Source organism: Microcaecilia unicolor, chromosome 1 (genome assembly GCF_901765095.1).
Source record: "Microcaecilia unicolor chromosome 1, aMicUni1.1, whole genome shotgun sequence".
NCBI classification, from domain to species: Eukaryota; Metazoa; Chordata; class Amphibia; order Gymnophiona; family Siphonopidae; genus Microcaecilia; species Microcaecilia unicolor.
Genome location: NC_044031.1, coordinates 69,120,067 through 69,147,901, shown reverse-complemented (window position 1 = coordinate 69,147,901; position 27,835 = coordinate 69,120,067). Strand labels below are relative to the sequence as shown.

The 27,835-nt window shown below is 41.5% G+C and overlaps 1 protein-coding gene across 1 annotated transcript in view; it reads right to left on the bottom strand.

Annotated features, from left to right (window-relative positions):
• ACVR2B (activin A receptor type 2B) overlaps positions 1–27,835 on the bottom strand; it is a 348,757-nt gene that overhangs the window by 50,080 nt on the left and 270,842 nt on the right. Inside the window, exons 5-7 of the mRNA XM_030198157.1 lie at positions 18,917–19,060; positions 16,460–16,603; positions 15,595–15,743 (exon numbers count right to left, since the gene is read on the bottom strand). Of these exons, the coding sequence (XP_030054017.1) occupies positions 15,595–15,743; positions 16,460–16,603; positions 18,917–19,060 (437 nt within the window). The remainder of the gene's footprint in view (positions 1–15,594; positions 15,744–16,459; positions 16,604–18,916; positions 19,061–27,835) is intronic.

The window sequence follows — 27,835 nt, the reverse complement described above, 5'->3', positions numbered from 1 at the left end:
AATCCACAATAGGACACTACCTTCTATCCCATGACTCTCCAATTTCCTCTGGGGTCTTTCATGAGGTAACTTTGTCAAACGCCTTTTGAAAATCCAGATACACAATATCAACCAGCTCACTTTTATCCACGTTTGTTCACCCCTTCAAAGAAATGTAATAGATTGGTGAGGCAAGATCTCCCTTTACTAAATCCATGTTGGTTTTTCCTCATTAATCGATGCTTTTGAATATGCTCTGTAATTTTGTTCTTTACAATAGTCTGTTGAACAAAAGCATAAAAAAATAGGAGTGGAAAGCTTCAAAGAACATGCAGAGCTAGCTGTTTCAACACTAAAATCTCCTGGGACATGATGGGGCCCACATCAGCTAAAGGCAGGCTCCAGAAAGTCTGTGGAATAAGGGAAAACAGATGTAGCATGTTCTGCCCATGATTAACAGTTTGTGGTATTCAGAGACTTGCACAGGAATGTTGTATGAGAGAATTAGTCAGAGGCCCGGTATAAAACTAGAGGGGAACAAAGAGGTAGTAAGCATTTTGAATTTTTCTTTGTCTGTATATAGATTTCTCTCTCTGTATATAGTGCTTTACATTGCTTTGTTTTGATCATTCATTCTGACTTGTATATTGCTTATCAAGAAATGCTTCCTGCAATAGCCCATTGAGCTATTCAGAACAATTGTAAATAAACTGTTTATATTAAATATGAAATTCGTCTGGCGTTCTCTACAAAAGTGGCGGCATCCTCTTATACAAAAGTGGCGAGCCAGCCAGGAGTAGGCCGCACACGGAAAAGAGAAGGCGAGACGAAGGACAAATTAAGTTGTTGTTAATGAAGTTTTTTACAGGATTGAAAGTAAAGCAAGCGTTGTTTAAACCTGATGATTTCTGTGCTCCACTGATGTGGGATTGATCAAACTACTGACGTGGACATACAGGTGATAACTCCTGGGCTTGCTAAAAAGAGAAATAAGAAGACGCGTGAGTAAGCTTACACTGTGGCCTTATTACTGGTATATTTGTTTAGCTTTGTAGTTTTCTTTTTTGTATATTTTCTTTGTTTAAGTGCATTAGTATATTTTTGTAGATTGTGGCTTTATAGGAGAAATTGTAATAGTCAGAATACAATGAAAGGGAAAGGGGCAGATAAGAAAGAAAAGCCTCCTGTATATGCTATGTATTTAGATTTAGATAGTTCAAAAAAATGCTCCCCTTTGCAGCATGTCATAGAATTATTCCCATTAGAAAAAAAACAGATTGAAAAAATACATGACAAATGGGTCAAATATGATGCAAAAGATTCTGTTTTGAGCTGGTCTCAGGATGGATCGTTTGATCGTCCAAAATTATTATCTCTCCTGAGCTACTTACAAGAAAATAAAAATAAAACTAGGCAGAAGAAAAGCTTAGAGAAGCATCTTACAATTTGGAATTTATTTTCTTTAGCAGCAGATCTTTTTCATGCTGATGTAGATAGGATACAAAAAGAGGCAGAAATGTATAAAAGAAATAATCCCCCGTAATATGAATCTAGCAGGGACACGTTGTGCCCCATAAGGGCGACTGATAAAATGAAGGAATCAAAGTCAAAGCGCCCTGTGCCATGCGCTGGGTATTCGGCTCTTGATGACCCCCCCAGTGATTCAGAAAGTGAAAAGGGAGGGGATAATGAGGACAGTGATGTGGGGACTGGGGAACAGAAAAAGGAAAAAAAACGGGTGAGACAGAAAGAAAAAGGAAAATCTAGTGCAGAATCAGGCACTTACCCTGATTTGAAAACTTTAATTACATCAGAACAATATGACCTGGCAACACAATTTGAAATTGAGGGACGACTGCGGATGTACTCCGAGCCTCCCATGACCATGTCAACCCCAACTCATAAGCGAACAAAAACTATGCCAACATCTTTAACCCCAGGGCCCCCCAGGCCAATTTTTCGAGGCACGCATGTGGCTGCAGAGCTTATGAGACTGAATAATACTAGATATGGTGAGGAATGGTGGGGGGCTACTAGACACTGGTTAGATGTAAAACGGCTCCCCTTGCCGTGCGATGAAAATGGTCCTAGTACACATGAGGACATTCAGGAATTATTAGAGGTTGTCAACAAAAATTGCCCGGGTATAGGGACTGGAACATTTGTAAAAGAGGGATTGGAATTCTGGGATAATTGGTTCCACCAAATAAAACGTGATTTGGAAGAGGAAGGTAAACAGGAGATTTGCAGCGCTTTAGATAGTAGTGCTTTACACATGCCAGTTATGACGCGCTTAGACGCAGCTGGCAATCGAATACAACATTACAAACCATACACCCCTGTAGATGTGACAACTTTAGTTGCAAAAATTCCCAGTATAGTGAAAGGAGCTCGTATGTGGTTAGATGGGATAGAACAGGCAACTGCAGGGACTCAATTGACTATTGGAGATTTTAAAGCTTTATGTGCAGCATCAGGTATTAGTATTTCTCAACTGGCAGTGCAGTGTGGATATCAGCGTCTGCTGTCACATACTGCAGATGGGGATGTATATGTAGGGAATATTAAGGCTGCTCTCTCTGCAGCTCTGCATGTGATGTATCCAACCCCGATTGATTTTTCAGCCATAACGGCAAATAAATGGGACCCTAAAACTGATTTTTCGGCACATTTGACAAAATGTATAAATTTGTATAAGGCTCAAACAGGGCAAGATGCAGATGTGGATCATAATGTAGCAGTATTTTTACACCTATTCATGTCCACACTGCCTGATAATATGCATAAGAATTTAGATGCTGTCATTGCCCTGTCTTCAAAGCCGTGGCCTGAAATAAGAGAGACATTGATGCATTTTAGTAATGTGCATCGTAAACTGATAGAGACCCCACAGAAAGAACAGGCTAAATTAACTTCTAAGTTAATGACTATGCAGTTAAAGGATTTAGAAAGCAAGGAACAGGATAGAAATAAAAAACAGGAAACAATGGTAATGCCCTCTGCCTCACCTCCACAGGTCATTTACTATGTACAACCGGGATATAGCCGGCCGTACCAACCAAGGGGACGAGGCATGGTTAGAGGCAGGGGTAGGGGTCGAGGGATGCAAGGATCAGGACTATCACCTAATAGAAGGGCACATGTACAATGTTGGGGATGTCAGCAATTTGGTCACTATGCCTCAGAATGTTATCAGAATGCAGGAATGCCCCAAGTACAAATGCAGACGCAGCAAGGATTAATGCCACAAGTAGTAGGGATACCTGCGAGTGCCCCGCAGACTGCAATACAGCAGCCGGCGACGCAATCACAGGGACCAGGGGCTGCAGTACAGAGACAGGGTACTGTAAATGCTTTTCCAACTTGGCAGAATATTCCAGACCAATGCTATTGACTGGAAGCAAACCCGTGTCAGGAAGAGGGAATGATTTTCAGGTTAGACACAAGGGAGCCCTTTATTACATTGACAATTGGCAAATATGGAACTCCTGTGAGATTTTTGATAGATACAGGGGCGAGTACCTCTGTGTTATGTGCAAAATCACTGGGAGTTAAGCTTTCAAATCAGTATAGAACAACAGTGGGATTTACGGGGATAGAACAAAGAAAAAGGCTAACGGAGCCGACTCTGGTGCGCTTGGAATGCCAACCGCACGGTTCAAGGGAGGCTGTGGTACCCTTCTTAGTGGCACCTGATTGCCCAGTAAATTTGTGTGGTAGAGACTTATTGTCTCAATTAGGATTGTGTTTAGATTTTGGAAATAAAGAAATACCAAGTTTGCTCACCATGGTTCAACAGTTGAATAATGAAAATAAAGTAAGGGTTATGGAAGAATTACCGCAACATATTTGGAGTACAAGTGATTCACCATATGGACTAGCCATAAATGCAAAACCCCATAAGATAGAATTAATAGAAGGGGCACAGGGGCCGAAGCAAGACCCTTACCCCATACGACCTAAATTAGTATCCAAAACCCTGGAACACATTGATAAATTATTGAAATGTGGTATTATTGAACCTTCAGTATCCCCGTATAATATCCCATTGTTTCCGGTCCCGAAAGGGGAAAACAATGTAAGGATAGTACATGATTTAAGAGAGCTAAATGAAGTTACAAGAAATCAATTTCCGATTTGTGCAAATCCTGCTACTCTTTTGCATACCCAGAATATATATGCATATAACACTGTTATTGACTTGTCTAATGCATTCTTTTCAATACCTCTTCATCCAGAGTCTAGGGATTTGACGTCATTTATAGTACAGAATGAGGCATACAGGTGGACTAGGATGCCTCAAGGCTTTACTGATAGTCCATCGGTATTCTCAAAACAACTAATGATGGATTTAAAGGATTTCAGGAGTCAATTGCCTGACACGGTGTCATTGTTTGTCTATGTAGATGATATTCTACTGTCGGCTGAGACTGAAGCAGAATGCTTAGATTGGACTAGAAAATTATTTTTGTTATTAGGAGAGTTAGGATATAAATGTAACAGGGAAAAATGTGTTATAGCTCAGTCTACTGTCACCTTTTTAGGACAAAATGTTTCAGCAGAACATAAGGTCATTATACCGGAAGTTATATCTATTTTAAATGAGACTCCGGTACCGCAAACAGTTACCCAGTTACGTGCTGTTTTGGGAATGTTAAATTACTGCAGACAATGGATACCAAATTATACACAAAAAGTAATGAGACTTTATAAACATTTGAAACTGCCCGCAGCCACACCAAAGAATACATTAATTGTATTGGAAGAGCAGGATAAGATAATATTGGCTAAGATTGTGAGGGATTTGTTATCCCCAGGACCGTTAGCAGTAATAGATATCCAATCACCTGTGCATTTGTGGGTAAAAGACATGGGAAATAGTTGGGCAGCTATGATTAATCAAAACAATGAAGTAAATGCACCAGTAGCTTTTTTGTCAGGCTCTTTTAATCATGTGGAGAAGGGAATGAAAGAAATACCAAAGTTACTGACAGCTATTGTGGCAGCAGTAGGTAAATGGAGAGCACAAATGCCTTTTGTTCCTATTGTAATACATACCAACCACACGATTAAAACGCTGTTGAGCCCTAGCCAGACGGCATTGACAGCCACTAGATTTGGAAAATATCAAGCAGTACTTTTAGGACAAGATATAAGAATAATACCATTAACTAAAGAACAGAGAAATAAGATAGATCTGCTTTTTCCTGTTGATCAAGAGATTGAGATTGATACTATAGAAATCCCTACATTTCACTGTCTTACTTTTGAACCCTTATCTGATGGGTTAATATGGTTTACAGATGGAGCTTGTGAAAGGACTGTTGCAGGCTTTGCCTGCGTGCAGGTAGATGAGAATCTAAGAAAGATAATGCAAGTACAATATAAAACCCCTCCTGATCAGACTGCACAGCATGCTGAACTTTTAGCCGTTATTACAGCCTTACAACACACTGATATGACTCAAAATGTCACTATATATACTGATAGTGGTTACGTTGCAAGTTCACTACAGTATCATATATTAAAATGGCAACGTAGGGGGATGATAACCAGTGCAGGTAAAAATTTACAACATTACACATATTGGAAATTGCTGTTTGAAATTTTGGCAAGAAGGGAACGTGAAGGTAGAAAAACTGCAGTTGTGTGGACCCCGGCCCACACTGAAAGGCCAACCTTTGAGGCACTAGGTAATGCAATGGCTGATGCAGCAGCAACGGAGGTGGTTAAGCAAAGTGAAAAGATTTTGTATAATACTAGACAGACACAGGAAGGGCCACTTACGAATGTAGATAAGATTGAAATGTGGCAGCCAGAGGGACAGGAAAGTGAAAAATGGTTGAAGAGAGGATGTATGAAATTGGGAAGTGAATGGTTTAATGCAGAAGAAGGATTACCTTGCATGCCAATGAGTCAGGTGATTAAGGTATTGGCTGAGTGGCATGCAACCATGCATTGGAATAAGGAAACAATGAGGCAACAATTTGAGCAAAGATTTTGGACTTTAAAAATTGATAACCTGATTCAACAGGTTGTGCAAAATTGCATGGTATGCAATATTAACATACCTAAACGAGGTCCTAAAATATCGCCTGGGACACTTCCAATACCAGAAGGCCCAGCAAAAGAATGGTATATGGATTTCACTGATATGATTGTTCCAGTGCAGGGAAAAAGGTATTTGTTAGTTTGGGTGGATGCTTTTTCAAGGTGGATAGAAGCATTTCCATGTAAAAGGGAGACAGCACATGAAGTGGTACAATGCCTGGTAACTCATATTATGCCAAGACATGGGTGTCCGTCTAGAATAATTTCTGATAACGGGACACATTTTAATAACAGTGTTTTGAAAGAAATGGAAACGATTATTGGTTTAACACACAGAAAAGTATCAGTGTATCGCCCCACCTCCAATGGTTTGGTGGAGCGCTACAATGGCATTTTAAAAACTAAATTGAGAGTATTACTGAAGGCTTTAAACAAGGAAACAGCAGGTAAACCATATACCTGGCTTGATTTGTTACCATTAGCTTTGATGGTTATAAGGGCCCAACCTAATGGGCGTACTAAATTGACCCCATTCCAAATTCAGACAGGACGTCATTTCTTCCCGATGCAGACAGCAAGTACTGATAGCACAGCTCAGTACTGGCAAAAGCTACAACCTATGTTGAACCTGACAAGTGATATGATCCGAACAAATGTAGCATCACAGGCAGGGACTACTAATGATGTTTGTGCTTTTAAAGTAGGTGATTTAGTACTACGAAAGAACTTTACACATAAAACATGGAAGGATCCTGTGTATGTAGGACCTTTTGCTATCACGGCCCTTACTCAGACCGCTGCCCGTCTGGAAGGTCATACTTCTTGGATACATTTAGCAGATATTCGACGAATTAATAACATTGAAATGGACAAAGAATAAACAAACATCATGTCCCTAAACATGATGGTATTGGACTGTTGTTGTTTGTTAATGGACAATGAACACATATGAGAATAGACTTGTTACAGTGGCCAAGATGTTGAATTTGACTGATTGTATCATATGTGCCCACATCCTTGTCCTTGCCAGCTATGATGTATGGGACTACAATGATAAAATTGAGTGGGCACCATGACTGTGATCCCAATAATACCTGTGTAAGAGATGATGAAAACCTTCATTGGAAAAATGAGACTATTTATAAGCAAGCCTTGCTTATGGACAAGTACCCACAGACATCATGTTGGTGTCTGATTAATAGTATGACAACTGAACACATTCCCCCGATAAAGTGCACTTACACGCAGAATGTTGTAACAACTGATTCAATGAATGTTATGCTTTTAATTTGTGTAATTTTTAATGCCACATCAGCTAATGAAAAGTAAGAATGAATGACAGTGTATTCCCCTTTGATGAAGCTCACTGTCTGTATTCAAAGGAAATATAAATTTTGTACCCTAGTACAATTGAATCTGTTTAATGCAACATGTATTAGCATGTTTGCAAAGATGTGCCAGGATGTTTTTAAAATGATAATGATAACTGAAATCAAGAATGAATAGAACTTTAATAGGTCAGCCAAAAATATTGAAAAAGTGTGCAGAAACTGAATGCCACAAACATGGGGGAGGAGATCTAGAAGGGAGGTAAGAAAACAGACTGGAGCTGAAACAGATGTTTGAGGCCTGAAACAATCAGTCCTCAAAAGGGAGGATTTGTTGAACAAAAGCATAAAAAAATAGGAGTGGAAAGCTTCAAAGAACATGCAGAGCTAGCTGTTTCAACACTAAAATCTCCTGGGACATGATGGGGCCTACATCAGCTAAAGGCAGGCTCCAGAAAGTCTGTGGAATAAGGGAAAACAGATGTAGCATGTTCTGCCCATGATTAACAGTTTGTGGTATTCAGAGACTTGCACAGGAATGTTGTATGAGAGAATTAGTCAGAGGCCCGGTATAAAACTAGAGGGGAACAAAGAGGTAGTAAGCATTTTGAATTTTTCTTTGTCTGTATATAGATTTCTCTCTCTGTATATAGTGCTTTACATTGCTTTGTTTTGATCATTCATTCTGACTTGTATATTGCTTATCAAGAAATGCTTCCTGCAATAGCCCATTGAGCTATTCAGAACAATTGTAAATAAACTGTTTATATTAAATATGAAATTCGTCTGGTGTTCTCTACAAAAGTGGCGGCATCCTCTTATACAAGTCCCTAACATTTTGCCCGGCACAGACGTCAGGCTCACTGGTCTATAATTTCCTGGGTCCCCTCTGGAACCTTTTTTAAGTATTGGCGTTACATGGGCTACACGCCAATCTTCCGGTACCACGCTTAATTTTAAAGATAAATTACATATTACAAACAATAGTTAAGCCAGTTCATTTTTCAGTTCTATCAGTACTCTGGGATGAATACCATCCGGTCCAGGAGATTTGCTACTCTTCAATTTGTCAAATTGCCCCATTACATCCTCTAGGTTTATAGAGATTTCATTCAGTTTCTCTGACTCGTCAGCTTCGAATACCATTTCTGGCACCGGTATCTCTCCCAAGTCTTCCTCGGTGAAGACCGGCGCAAAGAATTCATTTAATCTCTCTGCTATGGCTTTGTCTTCCCTGATCACCCCTTTTACCCCTCGGTCATCTAGCAGTCCAATCGATTCTTTTGCCAGCTTCTTGCTTTTAATATACCTAAAATATTTTACTATCCAGCTTATAATCGAACGAGAATAACGCCCAAGTTCCGACCTAAATCGGGAGATGGGCGTTCTTCTCACAAAAACAAATAAAGCGGTATAATCGAAAGCCGAACTTTGGACGCTTTCAACTGCACTCCGTCGCGGATGCGGACAAAGTTGACGGGGGCGTATCGAAGGCGTGTCGAAGGCGGAACTGGGGCGTGGTTATCGGGCGAACAGAGATGGGCGCCCTTCGCCGATAATGGAACAGTTTTGAGCTAGAATTTAGGACACTTTTCCTGGACCCTGTTTTTTGACGAATAAGGCCCCCAAAAGTGCCCTAAATGACCAGATGACTCCCAGAGGGAGTCGGGGATGACCTCCCCTGACTCCCCCAGTGGTCACTAACCCCCTCCCACCACAACAAATGATGTTTCACAACTTTTTACTTTCACCCTCAAATGTCATACCCTCCTCCCAAGCAGCAGTATGCAGGTCCCTGGAGCAGTTGTTAGGGGGTGCAGTGGACGTCAGGCAGGTGGACCCAGGCCCATCCCCCCCCCTACCTGTTACAATTGTGCTGCTTAATGCTACTAGTCGTCCAACCCCCCCAAACCCACTGTACCCACATGTAGGTGCCCCCCTTCACCTCTTAGGGCTATAGTAATGATGTAGACTTGTGGGCAATGGGTTTTGAGGGGGATTTGGGGGGCTCAACACCCAAGGGAAGGGTGCTATGCACCTGGGAGCTCTTTTACCTTTTATTTGGTTTTTGTAAAAGTGCCCCCTAGGGTGCCCGGTTGGTGTCCTGGCATGTGAGGGGGACCAGTGCACTATGAATCCTGGCCCCTCCCACGAACAAATGCCTTGGATTTATTCGTTTTTGAGCTGGGCGATTTCATATTCCATTATCGCTGAAAAGCAAAAACGCCCAGCTCACACCTTGACGAATAAAACATGGGCGTCTTTTTCTTTTAAAAAATACGATCCGCCCCGCCCCTTCACGGACCCGTTCTCGGAGATAAACGCCCATGGAGATAGGCGTTTCTGTTCCATTATGCCCCTCTATGTGTCTTTGCCTCCAACACAATCTTTTTTTCAAAGTCCCTCTTCGTCTTCCTTATCAGCGCTTTGCATCTGACTTGACATTCCTTATGCAGTTTCTTATTATTTTCAGTTGGTTCCTTCTTCCATTTTCTGAAGGATTTTCTTTTTGCTCTAATAGCTTCCTTCACCTCAATTTTTCACCATGCTGGCTGTCATTTGGTCTTCCTCTCTCCTTTTTAATACACGGAATATATTTGGCCTCGGCTTCCAGGATGGTAGTTTTGAACAGCATCTACGCCTGATGTAAATTTTTGACCCTCACAGACGCTCCTCTACATTTTTGTTTCACTGTTCTTCTCATTTTATCATAGTCTCCTTTTTGAAAGTTAAACGCTAATGTACTAGATTTCCTGTGCATACTTACTTCAAAGCTAATATCAAATCTGATCATATTATCAAGTGGCCCCATCACCATTACCTCCCGATCCACTAAGGACTAGGTCTAGAATTTTTCCTTCTCTTGTTGGCTCCTGTACCAGCTGCTCCATAAAGCAATCCTTGATTTAGTCAAGGAATTTTACCTCCCTAGCATATCCTGATGTTACATTTACCCAGTCAATATCGGGGTAATTGAAATCACCCATTATTATCGTGTTGCCCAGTTTGTTAGCCTCCCTAATTTCCAATAACATCTCTACATCCGTCTGTTCATCCTAGCTAGGCGGACGATAGTACACTCCTATCACTATCCTTTTCTCCTTTACACATGGAATTTCAATCCATAGTGATTCCAAGATGTGTTTTGTTTCCTGCAGAATTCTCAATCTATTTAATTCAAGGCTCTCCTTAACATACAACCCCTCCACCAATTTGATTCACCCTATCACTATGAGATAATTTGTACCCATTATGACAGTGTCTCACTGGCTATCCTCCTTCCACCAGGTCTTAGAGATGCCTATTATATCTAATTTTTCATTTAGTGCAATATATTCTAACTCTCCAATCTTATTTTTTAGGCTTCTAGCATTCGCATATAGACATTTCAAACTATGTTTGTTGTTCCTATTTACATCATGCTCAGTACTTGACAGTATTAATTTGCAATCTTTTGTCTGATTTTTATTTAAGGACACCTGGAGGCATATTTTCAAAGCACTTAGCCTTCCAAAGTTCCATAGGTTTCTATGGAACTTTGGAAGGCTAAGTGCTTTGAAAATATGCCTGCTGATCTACTACGGTCTCTTTTGCAGCCTCACTATCTAGATACCCTATCTTTCCTGTTTTGGTGATATCTTTGAAAGATACCTTATCCTGAACAATGCGCTTCTGAGCGACTGTCGGCCTTCATCAGTTTCTAGTTTGAAAGCTGCATTGACCTGATATTACCACTAGATGGCAGATTTGTACCAATTGATTGAAGAATACTTAACATTTCTATGACAAAAGTATAGTTAGAGGATGAAACAAATTTATACTGGGAGAGGAGACAGCAAAAATTTGAATCAACCATAACTGCTACTTTATATTGGCAAGTATTTGGGATCCAGTTTCTCTCATGCATACATGGTGGAAGCAAAGTATGAAGATTACCCAAGCCAACATGGATTTAGTCCAGGGAAACGTTGCCTTGCCAATCCACTACATTTTTTTGAAGGGGTGAATATGCATGTGGATAAAGGTGAGTCAGTCAATATTGTGTACCTGGATTTTCAAAAGTTATTTGACAAAGTACCTCATGAAAGACTCCTGAAGGAATTAGAAAGACATGGAAGAAGAGGCAATGTCCTATTGCGGATTAAAAACTGGTTAAAAGATTGAAAACAGAGCATGGTTAAATAGTCAGTATTCTCAATGGAGAAGGGTAGATAGTGGGGTTCCACAGGGGTTTGTGCTGGGATCGCTGCTTTTTAACATATTTATAAATGATCTAGAGATGGGAATAACTAGTGAGGTTATTAATTTGCTGATGATTCAAAGTTGTAACATCGCAAGAGAATTGTGAAAAATTGCAAGAGGATCTTATGTGACTTGGAGATTGGGTTTCCAAATGGCAGATGACTTTTAATGTGAGCAAGTGCAAAGTGATGCATGTGGGAAAGAGGAACCCAAACCATAGTTACGTGATGCAAGATTCCATATTAGGAGTCACTGCCCAGAAGAGGGATCTAGATTTTATCGTTGATGGCACACTGAAACCCTCTGCTCAATGTGCAGCGGCACCTAAGAAAGCAAATTGAATGTTAGGAATTATTAGGAAAGAATGGAAAACAAAAATGAGAATGTTATAATGCCTTTGTAACGCTCCACAGTGCAACCATTAAAAACCAATTTGTTCAAAAAGGCATACCATAACGATCCAACCTAAACACCTGAACCCTGCAACACAGCGAAACTTATACCAGAACTGGACAAAACCTAACTCTTCCTCCTTGACTACCTAATCTTCTCTGCCACTTATGAAATTTAACGCATTACCACTCTGTATTTTCATACCAGAATTATCTGGAATTGGCGATCGCCATCATGGTACTATGTAAGCCACATTGAGCCTGCAAATAGGTGGGAAAATGTGGGATACAAATGCAACAACTAACTAACTAAATAAATAAATAAACCACACACACCCAAATACTTTGTGCAGTTCTGGTCACCGCATCTCAAAAAAGATATAGTGGAATTAGAAAAGGTACAGAAAAGGTTGACAAAAATGATAAAGGGGATGGGATGACTTCTCTATGAAGAAAGGCTAAAGCGTCTAGGGCTCTTCAGCTTGAAGAAAAGACGGCTGAGGGGTGATATGATAGAGGTATACATATAAAATACTGAGTGGAATGGAACAGGTACATGTGAATTGCTTGTTTACTCTTTCCAAAAATACTAGGCCTATGAGGCACAAAAAGAAGCTACAAAGTAATACATTTAAAATAAATATCGGAGAAAATATTTTTTCACTGAATGAGCAAGCAATTAAACTCTGGAATTTGTTGCCAGAGAATGTGGTAAAAGCAGTTAGCTTAGCAGAACAGGCTGGAATGTAAAGCACATCTCAAGAACAATGTATGAGATAAGGCACACCTCAAGAACAGGTTGAATGTCTCTGAAGCCAGCTTGTGCAGGAGGGAGGTGGGGTATGCTTGAGGTTCGGGAGATAAGCCACCTGGCCAGTGGTTTGTTTACCTGAACTGAGAGCGTGTGACTGAATCCTCATGTACATTCCTGGATAAGTTTTAGCTTAATAAAAAGGGGGCTTGTTGCAGCAGAGCTTTGAGGCTCATCTGTGGATAGACGTATCGCGCAGAAAGACTTGTTCCTGGTCATAAGGAGACTTTGGGTTTTTGCTGCAACGGGCCTCCCAGCTGATGAGATAAGAGCCTGAATGATATAATTCCTGACCAGTGATGTTGTGAGTAATATATATACAATGCACTCCATTTAAGTGCACGTCGGATAACAGCATGTTCTGTTTAACTGCATGCCGTACTTCGGTCCCGTTTTTGGCACCATCAATTTCTATGGGGACAAACTTCGTTTTAGCGCACAACTGATAAGTGCAAGATTCGCCTATATGCATGGTTCAAGACCGCTCCTCTGCAGGAAAGACTCCGCATAAGCGCGTACATGGAATATGGAAGCCGACTGGCGCTTGACAACCAACGAGATTTCAAATTTACTGCCTCTAACTGCCACAGGCAGAATAAGCAAAAGAATGTTGTTAGGGCGTACATCGGGGTCGTCGTGGTGGCAGAACTGTAAGACTTTAACACTGGCTGAACGAATAGAAGTTCTTAAAAAATTAGAAAACAAACAAAGTCAAGCATCTATTGCTAAAGAATATGGTGTCAATCCCAGTCAAATTTCACTTGTCTTGAAGCAGAAAGACCAGCTTCTGGAAGACTGGCAAAATAATATAAATCCACAATGGAAACGAAAATGGGCCGGAAAAGCTGAGGAGGTAGATGCTCTTCTTCGGTGGTTTTCTCGGGTCAGGAGCAGACAGTTTCCTGTCACTGGTCCACTGGAGAACGCTAACCAGGTAGCAGAAAGTCTTGGACTGACTGAATTCAAAGCCACTGTTGGATGGTTGGAAAGATGGAAGGAGAGGAATAGCATAAAATTCAAGGAACAGCATGGTGAGACCCTGATGACTTTGGTGCTGAAAATTGGGTTGTTTCAGTTCTTCCTACCATCTTGAACGAGTTTGCACCTCATGACATTTTCAATGTTGAAGAAAATGGTCTCTACTGGCGAGCGATTCCTGATGGAACACTTGCATTCAAACATGCCGAAACTACTGGAGGTAAAACATCGAAGGACCGACTGACAATCCTCCTTTGCTGCAATATGGATGGGAGTGACAACTTGGAACCCCTCGTCATGGGAAAAAGCAAAGAGACCCATTGCTTCAAGAAACTTAAGCGACTTCCTGTGTCATATGAGGCTAACGCAAATTCATGGATGACTGGGGAAATTTGGAAGCAGTGGCTAAAGAAGTTAGACACTAGAATGCGGGCACAAAGGCGTCAGATTTTGCTGCTTTGTGATAACTGTGCTGCACACAGGGATGATGTCAGGCTGTCTAACGTCAAAGTGGTCTTCCTGCCACCAAACACTACCTCTCTGATCCAACCTCTGAATCAGGGCATAATAGCCAATTTCAAACAACATTATCGGGCTCTTGTGCTACGTCGTCTGATGAGCATTATGGATGACCAGACTGGCAAGGATAAACGTGCTGTTGAACTGGCTCATAATCTAACACAACATTGGATTCCCTACATATGCAGAAAGAAGCCTGGAATCACGTTACACAGGCAACCATTGTGAACTGCTACAAGCGGGCAAGTTTTGTTAAGGATGTGGAGAGGGACGAAACAGGTGCAGCTGTTGCAAACGCGTCAGATGAAGAGGTTATTGACATCCCAGCCGGTTTTACTGAAGAGGAGTTACATCGCTATGTAGCTGTTGATTACGATCTACAAACAGCTGAAGACAGCACTGATGTTCAGATATGCTCCAACACGCAGGCAACAACGGCTGATGATAGAACAGATGAAGAAATGAGCAGCGAGGCACATGCTGATGAAATTCAACAACCTCCTCCTGTCACTTTTGCAAGAGCGCTGGAGAGTCTCATCACTGTGCGGGCCTATCTGGAGGCCACTGGATGTCAGTGCTATGACAGTTTTTACCGTCTGGCAGACGTAGTCTATGGAACTCATAGACCCAAGAGTGTACAGAGGACTATAACTGATTACTTCAAGCCAGCCTGTCAGTTAACTGAGACGATATACTGTACGTATAATAATAAACAGTACTGTACATATGTTTATCAGATGTCAAGCTTCTTTGGGTCACAACGATTAAGTGCATGCTCTGGTTAACTGCATGCATTTCTTTGGTCCCAGACCCTTGCACTTAAGCAGATTGCTCTGTATATATCTTTCTTATTTTACTTTTCTATAGCCTTCCTTTAGTAATGTACTCGATTAGTGTGTGTATTTCTTAATCATTGTGTAGTTGGAACAATAATGACTTATACACTCTCCAATTAAAGTGCAAATAAAGAGTTTTATTTACCCAATACAAATCTAAAAGAATCTGTAGTATTTTATTTTTTAAGCAGTCTGTGGTGATTAAAGTGAGCAGGCTGCAATACCAGAGCAATACATTATCTTACTTGGGATACAAGACCACAACTCAGATCTCATGCCCTGAAACCATGTCATTTCCTCTTTCTGGGAGTGGTGGCCTTAGCAGTGCATCACTGTGTTAACAAAGATTTCACCGAGCCTGAGATCTCAAATCCTGCCAGCAAATTTACACTCAATGCCATATACTTTATTGCGATGAGACGTGTCACTTAATCCTGCATATTGATGGGAAATATCACCTGTGTGCTATGGCAGGTTTGTGTCCTTCCCCCTTGCAGCGGGGCACATCCTCATGCAGGTAGGCCAGCCCATGAGTCATGGACTCTGCTATGTGGCAGAGCTCATTCCAATTCACCACATTTCCCTTCAGATAATCTGTCAGCGAGCCCTGCAAAAGAGGATGCTTTCAATCTCACATTAAGAAACTATACTTTTATTTGGCTTTACAGAGTTTGCATTTATAAAATCCACATTGATTGCACCGTGATTTTATAAAAGCAAAGTAAATGAAATACAACTTCTAAAGAAAATATAAACTTATACTGTGAAAGAAAGTTGTAACACCAGGCCTAAGTAACAGGGATAAGCTCCAACCAATTTTCTCTACTGTACACAGCAAACAGAAAACTGAAAGCTTATAAACATTTTGAAAAACATACCCAACTATGTCTCTGTTATCACCCACATTCAGAATATGAGGATGAGAATCAGTGTCAGCAGTACAGGGATAGAGTATATATTCTTTCCCTACAGTATACTCCTTTTCGCCCCCATTAGTCTCCCCCTCTCTGCAACAGCACAGTTCAGGATCGGTGGGCATTAAAGCAGCCATATGCAGGCTATTGGAAGATGTGATCTTACTGGATCATGGAAATACCATGGCCAGGTTATAGCAGACTTGAAAGAGTACAAACAGTTGTCTCCTATAGATGAGCATATACCAACACCCCACAGGATCTATATAATATCGAGGGGAGGGGAGAAACCAGCAGTACTGGGATAATGTGAGCACAAGATATTCCAAGCCACTTCATTATAAAAAAAACAGTGGTAAATGTTAAATGAATCCTCAAACAGGACAGTGTAAGATACATTAAATGCTACCTTGTCATGGAAAGCTGTAATGAGCCACAGTTCTGTCTCCAGGTTTGTTCCTCGCTTTTCAGCAGCAATAAATTGCAGAAGGTTGTCATGCTTCATTCCAGGGGTGCTGAATATTTCCCTCTCACTCTGCCACGATTGCTTATCCTGAAATGGGCAAGAACAGCTGCAAAACATGGCAGTGTGTACTCAAGATTCATAAGTGCAGCACATTTATGTATTTTTCTTGCACTCTGTGAACAAATGGAAACTCCTTGTGATACTGCCAGGCATCCTGAAGCACCCCCACCCCCAGTCAAAGGGAATTCCAAGCGATCCCAAAACCTGGAACATGATCAGAGGCATGACTCAACTATAGAAGCCATAATCATCCATAAGGGGGGGGGGGGGGGGAAATCACAAGATACACTTGAACTCCAACAAAAGCATTTCATAACTGCTGGGTGCTTCCAATTAGGTACCCAGAGAGGGCGCAGTAGGAGCTATTCTACAGAACACTAAGATTTAGGTGCTTGTATTTATGCCTAAGTGCAGCAATATGGAGGCTGTAATGTGTCTGCTGCACCACTCCTAGCAGAATACAGTACTCTGTAAGATGTGGGAGCTCTGACTGTGTCCTGCCCATGTTCTGCCTTGTGTATGCCCCCTTGCAGATACATGCTATGTGAGTTAAGCTGGAATTGCCAGAATAGCATTTAGATGCCATACTAGCATTTACACATGTAAGTGTATACATAACACATGTAAATGCTGGTATTCTGAACATTTATGTGTGCAACACCAGTATAAATATGAGTGTCTAGGTTTCAGAGTTACCCTTAAAATGAGTTAAACAGATGCACTAGAGAATGGCATGGGAACGGGGCAGGGACAGGGTAACAGATCCCATGGGAACGGGGTGGAGACAGGGACAGATCCTGTTGGGATGGGGTGGGAATGGGGACAGAGCCCATGGGGACGGGGATAAACTTTGTCCCCGTGTCATTCTCTACTTTAAAGGCTGCTAATGAATTGGATAGTTATTTATGTTTGAGTGATGCAGATGACGACATTTTGATTTTTTGGAAAAACAAGTAGACATGATGGCCACAACTAGCAAAATTTGCATGGGGGATCCTGTACATTCCTGCAACCAGAACATTTTCCAAGGATACATCTTCTACTGCAGGAAGGACTGTGGAAGACAGGAGAGCTAGACTGAATCCTAAGATTGTTGATGACTTACTCATCCACAGATTTAAAAATCATAACAGTGCTTCATAAGGCATATTTTCCCTCTTCTAGGGCATACAGAGCGGGTTGTATTTTGTACCCCTGGACATTTTAACAGGGTGGATTAGGATTCCTTGGGGTAGCAGAAGCCAGCTATTGTTGGGGTTGGAAGGGTAGAGGATGGTGGTGGATGGGGGGGGGGGGGGGGTGCGGGGGGTATTATAGTTGATCATTGTTATTATTGTTTTCTATTTATGATTTATAAACAACAGTTGCACAGCATATTGTTTCTTTTTATACTTTCATTAAGAAAAAGATTTCAATATAAAATCATAAGTTCTTGAGGCTTCTGCAGATGAGGACAGAACCCGCGGGGACAGTACAGGAACGGAGACAGAACCTGTGGGGATGGGGTGGGAATGGAGACAGAACCCACGGGGATATGGAGGGGACTGTCCCCGTGTCATTCTCTAAGATGCATTCCCCTCTAAATATCAACATGCACCCAGTAAAACAGCAATTAGTGGATCAGGACATATGACAGACTCAGTCTGCTCTGTTGCCCCTGCCCATACTGCTCTAGCTAAGGATATCACCCACCTATCAGACTTACAAACTCAACTGTTTCTGCTATTCTCGTTGTAGTCAACAGTAGTCAAAACCTAAATGGCTCTGTCTTCTGAAGTTCTGCCACAAGGAGGGTAAAGCTTCTGTTCATGCTGGGCAGTTAGGGGGCTGTAATTATTTGCCACAGCACTCTTGACAGTGTGGGGGGTAAGTGGGCATGTGAATGAACAGTGCAGCTCTGAAGTAGTACTTTCTGGTCTCTATGTTCAGAACAGTAGAGCGGGGGAAAGCGAGAATGCACCTTGGGAGACGAAGATTCAAAGAAAAAAAAAAAAAGAGTGCTTTGGGAGGAAGAGGGAACAGAGAAAGAAAGTGCGCTTCAGGGGCAGGGGCAAGAAGCAGAGAAAAGAAGAATCTCTGAATGGCTGGGAGGGGGAGAAATTGTCTTGGCAGACAAGGAGAGAGATCATGCAATGGGGAGAGGGGTGGCTGGGCCAGCTTGGGAATAGGGGGGGATGCTTAAGCCACCACAAAATGTTTTGCAGGTATCTACTAGGTGTTTTTTTTTATTAATATTAAATAGAACTTGTAGTCTAACAAATATCTTCCTTCAGATGCACAATCCTGGTATTTTAACAGTATATAGGCAAACTGCAGTGTCATCATTCATCTCCATGTTACCTGTATAGGGAAGATCTTCACTGCTACATATTCATTCATCAACTGTGCCTTCCAGACACAGCCAAAGCGGCCTCTGGCCTTCATCTCCAGTAACTGTAAGGGCTTCAGGCCTACCAGAGGAGAAGGTGGTGGTGGCCCAGGGTCCTAGAAAAGGAGTAAGGATTTCATATCTTAAGGTGCTGAATGCTGGAGGTATATAACCACTTTACTACAACATGTTTATTGGCAAAAGCCTTAAGATACCAAGCCTATTTGTGATTTAATTATTTGATATCCATGCAAGACTGTGTATAAATATAACAAATCACTGTAATATTTTGTATAAGGGGGAACCCCCCCCCCTAAAAATAAAGACTTGAAAGTTAACAGACATAACTATAACTTCAAAAGGGAGAAAGCCAGCTTCCATTCAGGTTACACCACTCATATCGAAAGGATGATTTTTGTGGAAAATAATGACCAGCTACTATTGTAACACCAACTGCCTTGGTAAAAAGTGTCTTGCCTTATTAGACTGTTCTAAACACTCTTTCTAGCGCTTCCGCTGAATCTTTGGATTTGATATGTTTAGCGTTATAGTGACCTTGCAGTTCCATTCACTGGTATTTACTTCTTGGTGTTTTCTTTAAAGAATAGTATGTCATGCTTGTTTCACAGGATTGTGTGCTTTCAGACAGCATTATGTTCCAGCGAGACAGAAGCGGTTTCACAGAGACTCCTGAGGAAGGCCTTATGGCCAAAACACGATTCATGCTGAGTCTTGATTCTGTTAAATCAATAAAGTCTATTTTTATACCTTGGTATTTTATTTAGTGTCATTCGTCACCTTTGCTGTGTTTGGAATTCTTTGGTTTTGCAAAGGTTTGCTCTTCTTTGTCTTCCTAAACACTCCACATACTCAACAAATGTAAAATCAACCGTGTCAGGTTGGGAGCACAATGCTGTAATTTTATAATTTTGTAGATTTTATATTTCATAACATCTTTTGATAATTTAATCCCATGTTTATTGATAAAGTGTATTTACCTTGCAAATAGGTTTGAGATTTTCATGTTCTTTAATCTTACTAAAGAAGAGAATTTAGCCCTTCATAATCTTAGATGCAATCTCATGAGATTACCATCAAACCTGCTGACAAAGACGGGGGAATTGTTATTATGAATACAGCGGATTATATTAGAGAGATTGAAAGACAGTTATCCAATGAGGAATTCTATCGCCAAATGGATAAGGATCCTACAGAAGAACTCAGAAAGGAGATTAATTTTTGGGTCTCCTTTGGTTTTGATTCTGGATTTTTGACACTGAAAGAGAAAGAATTTGTATTGACGGATCACCCTGTAACACCAATTATATATGTACTTCCAAAGATTCATAAGTCTCTTATTGATCTGCCGGTTAGACCTATAGTATTGGGGATAGGTTCTATTCTTGAACTTTTATCCGTCTTTGTGGATTCCTTTTTGAGACCTTAGATTCCTTTGGTCAAATTTTACATACGTGACTCTTCGCACACCATAAATTTATTACATGAGTTCGATGGTGATCTTACAGATATCGTCTTGCTCACTTTTGACCTGGAATCGTTCTATACGAACATTCCTCAACAACATGCTCTTCAAATTATCACCGATGTTTTGAACGATAGAGATACAAACACCAGAGTACCTACTGCTTTTATTGTTCAATTAGCATCCACAGCACTCCAAGAAAATTATTTTTGCTTTCAAGATAGATTTTTTAAACAAATTAAAGGAACCGCGATGGGGACTGGTATGGCCCCCGATATTGCCATCCTTTATGTGGCCTTTTTTGAGCACCAACATCTGGAAACACATCCATACCACTTCGTTTCTGGAAGAGATATATTGGTGACGTCCTGGTACTTTGGAAGGGCACCATCGAGAAGCTGAAAGAATTCCATACTTGGCTGAACAGCCTGGACCCAATCTCTTCACAATGCACTATGACCCCAATGAAATTCCATTCCTGGACATCCTCATCAAGAAAGACATATAGAGCTTCAACACTACAATATACAGGAAAACAACTACCTTCATTTTCAAAGCTACCACAATAGAAATCTTAAGGAAACTCTCCCTTTCTCCCAGTTTCTGCGACTGAGAAGAGTGTGCAGTAACTAAACTGACTTTGAACATCAAGTCATATCTGGCAAAGAGATTTTGAGTCAGGGGCTACCCAGAAGAGTGCATCTCGAAAGGAATCAGTAAAGCAATGGCTATAGACAGAGAGACTGAAGGAAGCCTGATATTGTATGAGCATGAAATTCTCCAATCTCTCCAAAGACATCAAGAGAATTTTATGCAAACACTGGCACATTTTGGAGGGTCATCATTGCTTCCAAGATAAATGGCTCACTGTGGCTCACACACGAAGTAAGTACATTAAGGAGATTGTAGCCCCCTCGGCTCTCTTTGTTACTTTACCCATCACTTCTTCATTCACTGGACACAAACCCTGTGGTTCATGCTCTGTATGTTCATCCTCCATGAACACTTCTGTTCCATGTGGTTAATAAGATCTATTATAATCATTGTATGTATTTGGTATCAAAACACAGTAAGTTCTTAGTTTTGCTTTTTCCAGGCAAACTCTTCATTCATCCTTTTTTTATGTGCATTGGCTGAAGTCATTCATAGGTCTTAACTTGTGACGTCATGTTTTTAATATTAATGGACGTATATGTCTATAAATGGTGGGCTTCTGAAAACAAGAGAACATTTTGCCAACCTCGCTGTGGGCAGCTATTTTGATGTATCTGATACTGACTCATGGAGTTAAGTTAAGACCACAGTATATTATCTATTTTTTGCTTGGGTTGTTTTTAGAGAATAGCACCAGTTTATATTTCAGTGCCCAATGTGATTCTGCTCTATAAGCCTAATATGTTAATACAGCAAGGTGCTATATATGTAAATATAATGCATTATATTTATAACTCTGTGGGTTTTTATTGCATATTTATGAGAATTATATACAGTAATGGATATCAAGCATCTTTTTTGATGTTTTAAATCAATATTCATATTTATTTATTTATTTTATTTCACTTGTATCCCACATTATCCCACCTATTTGCAGGCTCAATGTGGCTTACAGAGTTTTGTTAACATTGTTATTGCAAGGTGGCATATACATTTAATGTTGTGTAGAGGTTAAATTAGGGTAGAAGAAGAAGGAGGGGAGTGATTTAGGTAGTTATAGTAGATAAGTTATCTTAATTAAGTGGATTGTCGGGTGTATTATCGTGGCTATTAGTTCTCATTGTATGCCTTACTGAAGAGATATGTCTTAAGAGATTTGCGGAAGATAGTTGTTTCGCTGATTGTTCTCAGGTCCGTAGGTAGTGCATTCCACACTTGCGTGCCCAAGTACGAGAATGTGGTCGCATGCATCTGCTTGTACTTTAGTCCTTTACAACTGGGGAAGTGCAGGTCAAGAAATTTGCGGGATGATCTTGTGGCATTTCTTGGAGGCAAGTCTACGAGGTTTAGCATGTAGATTGGGGCGTCTGTGTGAATGATTTTGTGTACTATCGTGCAGATCTTGGTCGTGGGAGGAGCCAGCATTCATAGTGCACTGGCCCCCCTCACATGCCAGGACACCAACTGGGCACCCTAGGGGGCACTGCAGTGGACTTCAGAAAAAGCTCCCAGGTGCATAGCTCCCTTACCTTGTGTGCTGAGCCCCCCAAACCCACTCCCCACAACTGTACACCACTACCATAGCCCTTAGGGATGAAGGGGTGCACCTAGATGTGGGTACAGTGGGTTTATGGTGGGTTTTGGAGGGCTCACATTTACCACAACAAGTTTAACAGGTGGGGGGGGATGGGCCTGGGTCTGCCTGCCTGAAGTGCACTGCTCCAGGGACCTGCATACTGCTGTCATAGAGCTGGGTATGATATTTGAGGCAGATACAGAGGCTGGAAAAAATATTTTAACATTTTTTTTTTTTTTAGAGTGGGAGGGGGTTAGTGACCACTGGGGGAGTAGGGGGAGGTCATCCCTGATTCCCTCCGGTGGTCATCTGGTCATTTATGGCACATTTTTGTGGCTTGGTCGTTAAAAAAAAAAAAGGACCAAGTAAAGTCGGCCAAGTGTTCGTCAGGGACGCACTTCTTTTTTCCATTATTGGCCGAGGACGCCCAAGTGTTATGCACGCCCCAGTCCCGCCTTCCCTATGCTTCTGACATGCCTCCGGAACTTTGGTCGTCCCCGCAACAGAAAGCAGTTGAGGGCACCCAAAATCGGCTTTCGATTATGCTGATTTGGGCGGCCCTGGGAGAAGGACGCCCATCTCCCGATTTGTGTCGAAAGATGGGCGCCCTTCTCTTTCGAAAATGAGCCCATTAGTCATCTAATTTTCCCCCTTTCCGTGGACATCATGGTGGCGCTGACAACTGTGCTTTCCACTGTTCGTAGGATTGCCATAGTTTTTTAAAAGTCACCATGTGGCCTCTTCTCATTGCAGTAAGTTTCGACATTTCGTATAGGTAGTCCACTTTATGCAGTATAAGTTGCATGGGTGGTAGAGTTTGTTGTTAACAAAAGCCCTTGCCAAAGATAGCTTTGCAGCAACAAAAAACTGAATTGCAAGCTTATATTGGGAGATACGAATCTCCGGAGGTTTAAAATGTAGCAGGCAATATTCCGCTTTGCAAGGATAATGTTGTTTCAATAATTGATGAACCAACCAGAGCACTTGTTTCCAGTAAGTCTGGATCACCGGGCACTCCCACCATATATGTAAGTAGGAGCCCCGAGCACCACAGTTACGCAAACAGTCTGCAGATACCCTGGGATACATTTGCTGTAATCTATCAGGGGTATAATACCACCAGTACAACATTTTAAAACCATTTTCTACCATAGGCTGAGCTAAAGATGGTTTGAGCAAGAATCTGTACCCCCTCGACCAAGTTTCCCGCAGGTGAGTGCTCTGCAATGCTAACTCCCATCTTTCATTATAATATAATTGGGGGTTAGTGTAGAATAGTAGAACTAGATATAAATGAGATACACTTCCTTTACCGCCCCCCCCCCCCCCCCACCTCTGCAGGGCCTTCTCTAATGCTGTTTCAGTCAGGTCCAGTTCCTCCCTTGCCCGTCTGTGGATACAGTTTCGTAAGCAGCTATAGTATAGGAGGTCACTTTCAACCAACCCATATTCTTCTTGGAGTTCTTCAAAATTAAGTTTCTTCCCGTTAGCCCATACCTATCCCAGAGTATACAAACCCGCCCGGGTCCACCGTCTATATACCAGTTCTGAGGAGCCCAGGGGAAAACCCGGGGCCCAACGGATAGCTGTCTGCCAAGTAGTATTTTCAATCTGGAAAGAATTGTTTCCGTATATGGTACCATGTGGAAAGCAAGTGGCTCACCCCCAATGGGACTCTCCAAATTATAGCCAATAGATCACTTCCCGGTAGCCACATAACATCTCCCAAGGAGTGGGTCCCCAGCCAGGCTCGCTCCCAGTGGAGCCATTTCTTGGTAGCAGCCGGGGTCCAATCCGCTAATACTTTCAGCTGGGCCGCTTGATAGTACAGATAGAAGTTGGGGACTCTCATGCCCCCCCTAGCGTGTGTCTGGTACATCATGGACCAGCGCACTCGAGGTGGGCGCTTCCGCCAGATTTAAGCAAACATTTTTCGATTAAGTTGAGCAAAAAAGCTGCGAGGGATTGGGATCATTAGAGCTAGAAATAGAATAGTTTAGGGAGCAACATCGTTTTGATTGCATGAATACACCCTGTCTACGATATTGTCAGTCCCTCCCATCTGTCGAGCTTCGCAAAAAGTTCCACAGTCTTCTTAGGGAAATTAGCTGAGAATAAGCCCTCCACATTGGGTGTTATAGGTATCTCCAGATATTTAATAGATTTGGCGGCCCAGACAAATGGGAATGCAGCTTTCAGCTGAGGAATTTCCTGTGGGGGAATAGTAAGATTAAGGATTTCCAATTTGGTAATGTTGATCTTAAACCCTGATAACTGGCCATATTGTGTAATAGTTTCCATAGCCTCTTGCAGAGAGGACTCCCGGCAGGATAAGGTCAGGAGCACATCATCTGCAAACAGCATGATTTTATGTTCCCTTCGTCCCCTGACCAGGCCCCTAATCCAAGGGTTCCCCCTAATCAAGCTAGCAAATGGTTCAATGGACAAAGCAAATAATAGTGGAGAAACTGCACAACCCTGTCTGGTTCCCCTATGGAGCTCCAAGGGTTTAGTATATATGCCATTTATTTTTAGTGTTGCTAACGGGCTTGTATACAGCAATTTGAGCCACGCCAAGTAGCGCCCCCTATCCCCACATGCTTCAAGACAGCAAACAAGAAGGAGCAGTTCACCCAATCGAATGCTTTTTCAGCATCAATCGAGAGCAACAGCACTGGCGTCCGATCATCTCTTGCCAGTTGAATTATGTGTAGCAAGCATCTAGTGTTATCATGAGTCTGGCGACCCGTAATAAACCCTGCCTGGTCGTCGTGTATCAGCCGAGGCAATACCAGCTGAAGTCTACGTGCTAGAATCTTAAAGATTTTATAGTCTGTATTTAAGAGGGAAATTGGTCTATAGGAGCCACACTGCTGGGGATCTTTCCCCATTTTCAACAGCAATGTAACCACTGCCAATCTCCAGAAATGGGGCAGTTCCTGTGTCGTATCAAAGGAGGCGAATACTCTAAGCAATATAGGAGCCAATCGCTTAGCAGTTTATAAAACCTGGTGGGGAAGCCATCTGGGCCAGGAGCCTTATTGTGGGGTAAGTCAGATTGCCCATTCAATATCATCTAATGTTATGGGTGCAGATAGCAATGCTGTCTCTCCCTGCGATAGCTGTGGAAGGCTAGCCTCCTGGAGGTAGGCTTCTATGGCCGATGGAGTTACTTCAGGTCGCTAGAGCTCTGTATAGTAATCATAGAATGCCTCCTGAATTTGCTCCGATTGGCTGCACTGTACCCCCGAGGTGTTTTTATTGTTAAAGATATGATTGCGTTGGGCTTGTTTCTTTAATTTGCAAGCTAATAACCTACTAGCTTTGTCACCAAATTCAAAGTGCTCCTGCTGTACCCGTTGCAATTGAGCTGAAAGCTCAGTCATTTGAACCTCATTAAGCTTTAATCTGAGCTGATATAATGCTTCGGCTCTCTTGAGATCAGAGGGATACGCTTTGTGCACTTTCTCCAACTGTGCTATGTTGCCTCTAAGATCCTGTTCCTGAACAGCCCGAGTTTTAGTAAGATGGGCATGTAATGCTATGATATGTCCACGAAGGACTGCTTTTAAGCCTTCCCATAAAGTGGGTGGTTGTATCTCTTCTAGGTCATTAAATTCTAAATATTCCACAATGTATTTCTACACAGTGAAAATGTTCTGCGGCTCTTGTAATAACGTCTCACTAAGCCGCCAATATCTGGGGCCCTTAGGTATATTTATTGTTTCCAGAGTCAGTACTACCGAGGAGTGATCAGACCATGTGTGTGGTTCAATAGTTACTGCTTACAGATTGCTTGCTGTAGCCCCGTCCCCCAGCCAAAGGTCAATCCTGGAATATGTATTGTACTTAGGGGAGAAGTATGTGTAGTCCCTCTCTTGATTACTAAAGCTCGCATAGTTAAGACCAGTTTTGTTACAGTTTTTTAAAATAGTTCAGTCTCTATATATTTTAAAGAGCAATACACTGGAAATGGTGTTTTATGGAAGAGGCATGTTCACGTGTGACATAAATACAAGTGACATTATTATTTAACTATATATGATTTGCACAATCCTACAACATTTTGTTGTAAATTAAGAAAAGAAACATGCTATTTAAAGTTTGATCTTTTTTATGATAATGGGACCTGTATAGTCTTTTACTTATAAAAATATGTTCATACACATTGATATTGTTTTATTTGGTCTTGTTATGGATTCTAAGACTATATATTTCTGAACATTGTATTCACTGGTTCATTTTGTTTTCTGTTTTACCTTTTCAATGCTAATATTAATATATTATCCATATTTATGCTCATTTTGTTGGTTTAATAAGGTATGTTCTGTTTTTATGTGCATTTATATGATTTATCGTTTCCTACTTTTATAGCATGTAATTTGTCTATATCATGCACAATTTTGTTTTCTATCTTCACTTTCTATATATTTTATATTTGTAATATTTTAACATTTAAGTATTGTTTCAATTGGTTTATTTATTAAGTTTTATTCATGTTTAAGAATCCCTGAAGGTGGCTTGAGAGTCGAAACACGGCCCATGTTGGGTTCATTTTGTCAACACAAACTTTTTTTTTTTATAATCTTGAAGTATGTAGTTGGCTTCTTCCACTCTTGTGGACTGTCTTTGATTACTTGTGGAAGATTTTATTTCCTGGTTTGACTGTTTCCTAAGCCCAGGACACCACTTCTAGAGTTGCTGCCATGGACCCCAGGCATGTGGAGCTTCCATAAGGCACAGTTTGCACTTCTGGTTCTGCAATTTGCATGTGTGTTCCTCCGTGAGGTACATATCCTTCCCCCCCCCCCCCCCGCCACCATTACATGTTAAACTGAATCCTCAGGTACCCGAGTTGAAGACAGGTGGCTCTTGGTCTGGATCTCTACTCATCCCAGATACCCCAGCACTCAATCTCCTGAGACATGACTGCTCTGGAATCTGAAGTGGAGTCAGCCCATACAATGCAGTCATCCAGGTACAGGTGGATCTGAATGCCCAACAGTGCAAATAGGCTGCCGATGCCGCCACAACCATTACCTTTGAGAAGGTATGAGAGACCGTCACCAGGCTGACCAGGAATGTCCATAAGTGAAAGTGCTGACCCAGGATACAAAAGTGCAGGAAATCCTTGTAGTCCAGCCTGATGAGAATGTGCAGGTAAGCCACCAACAGGTC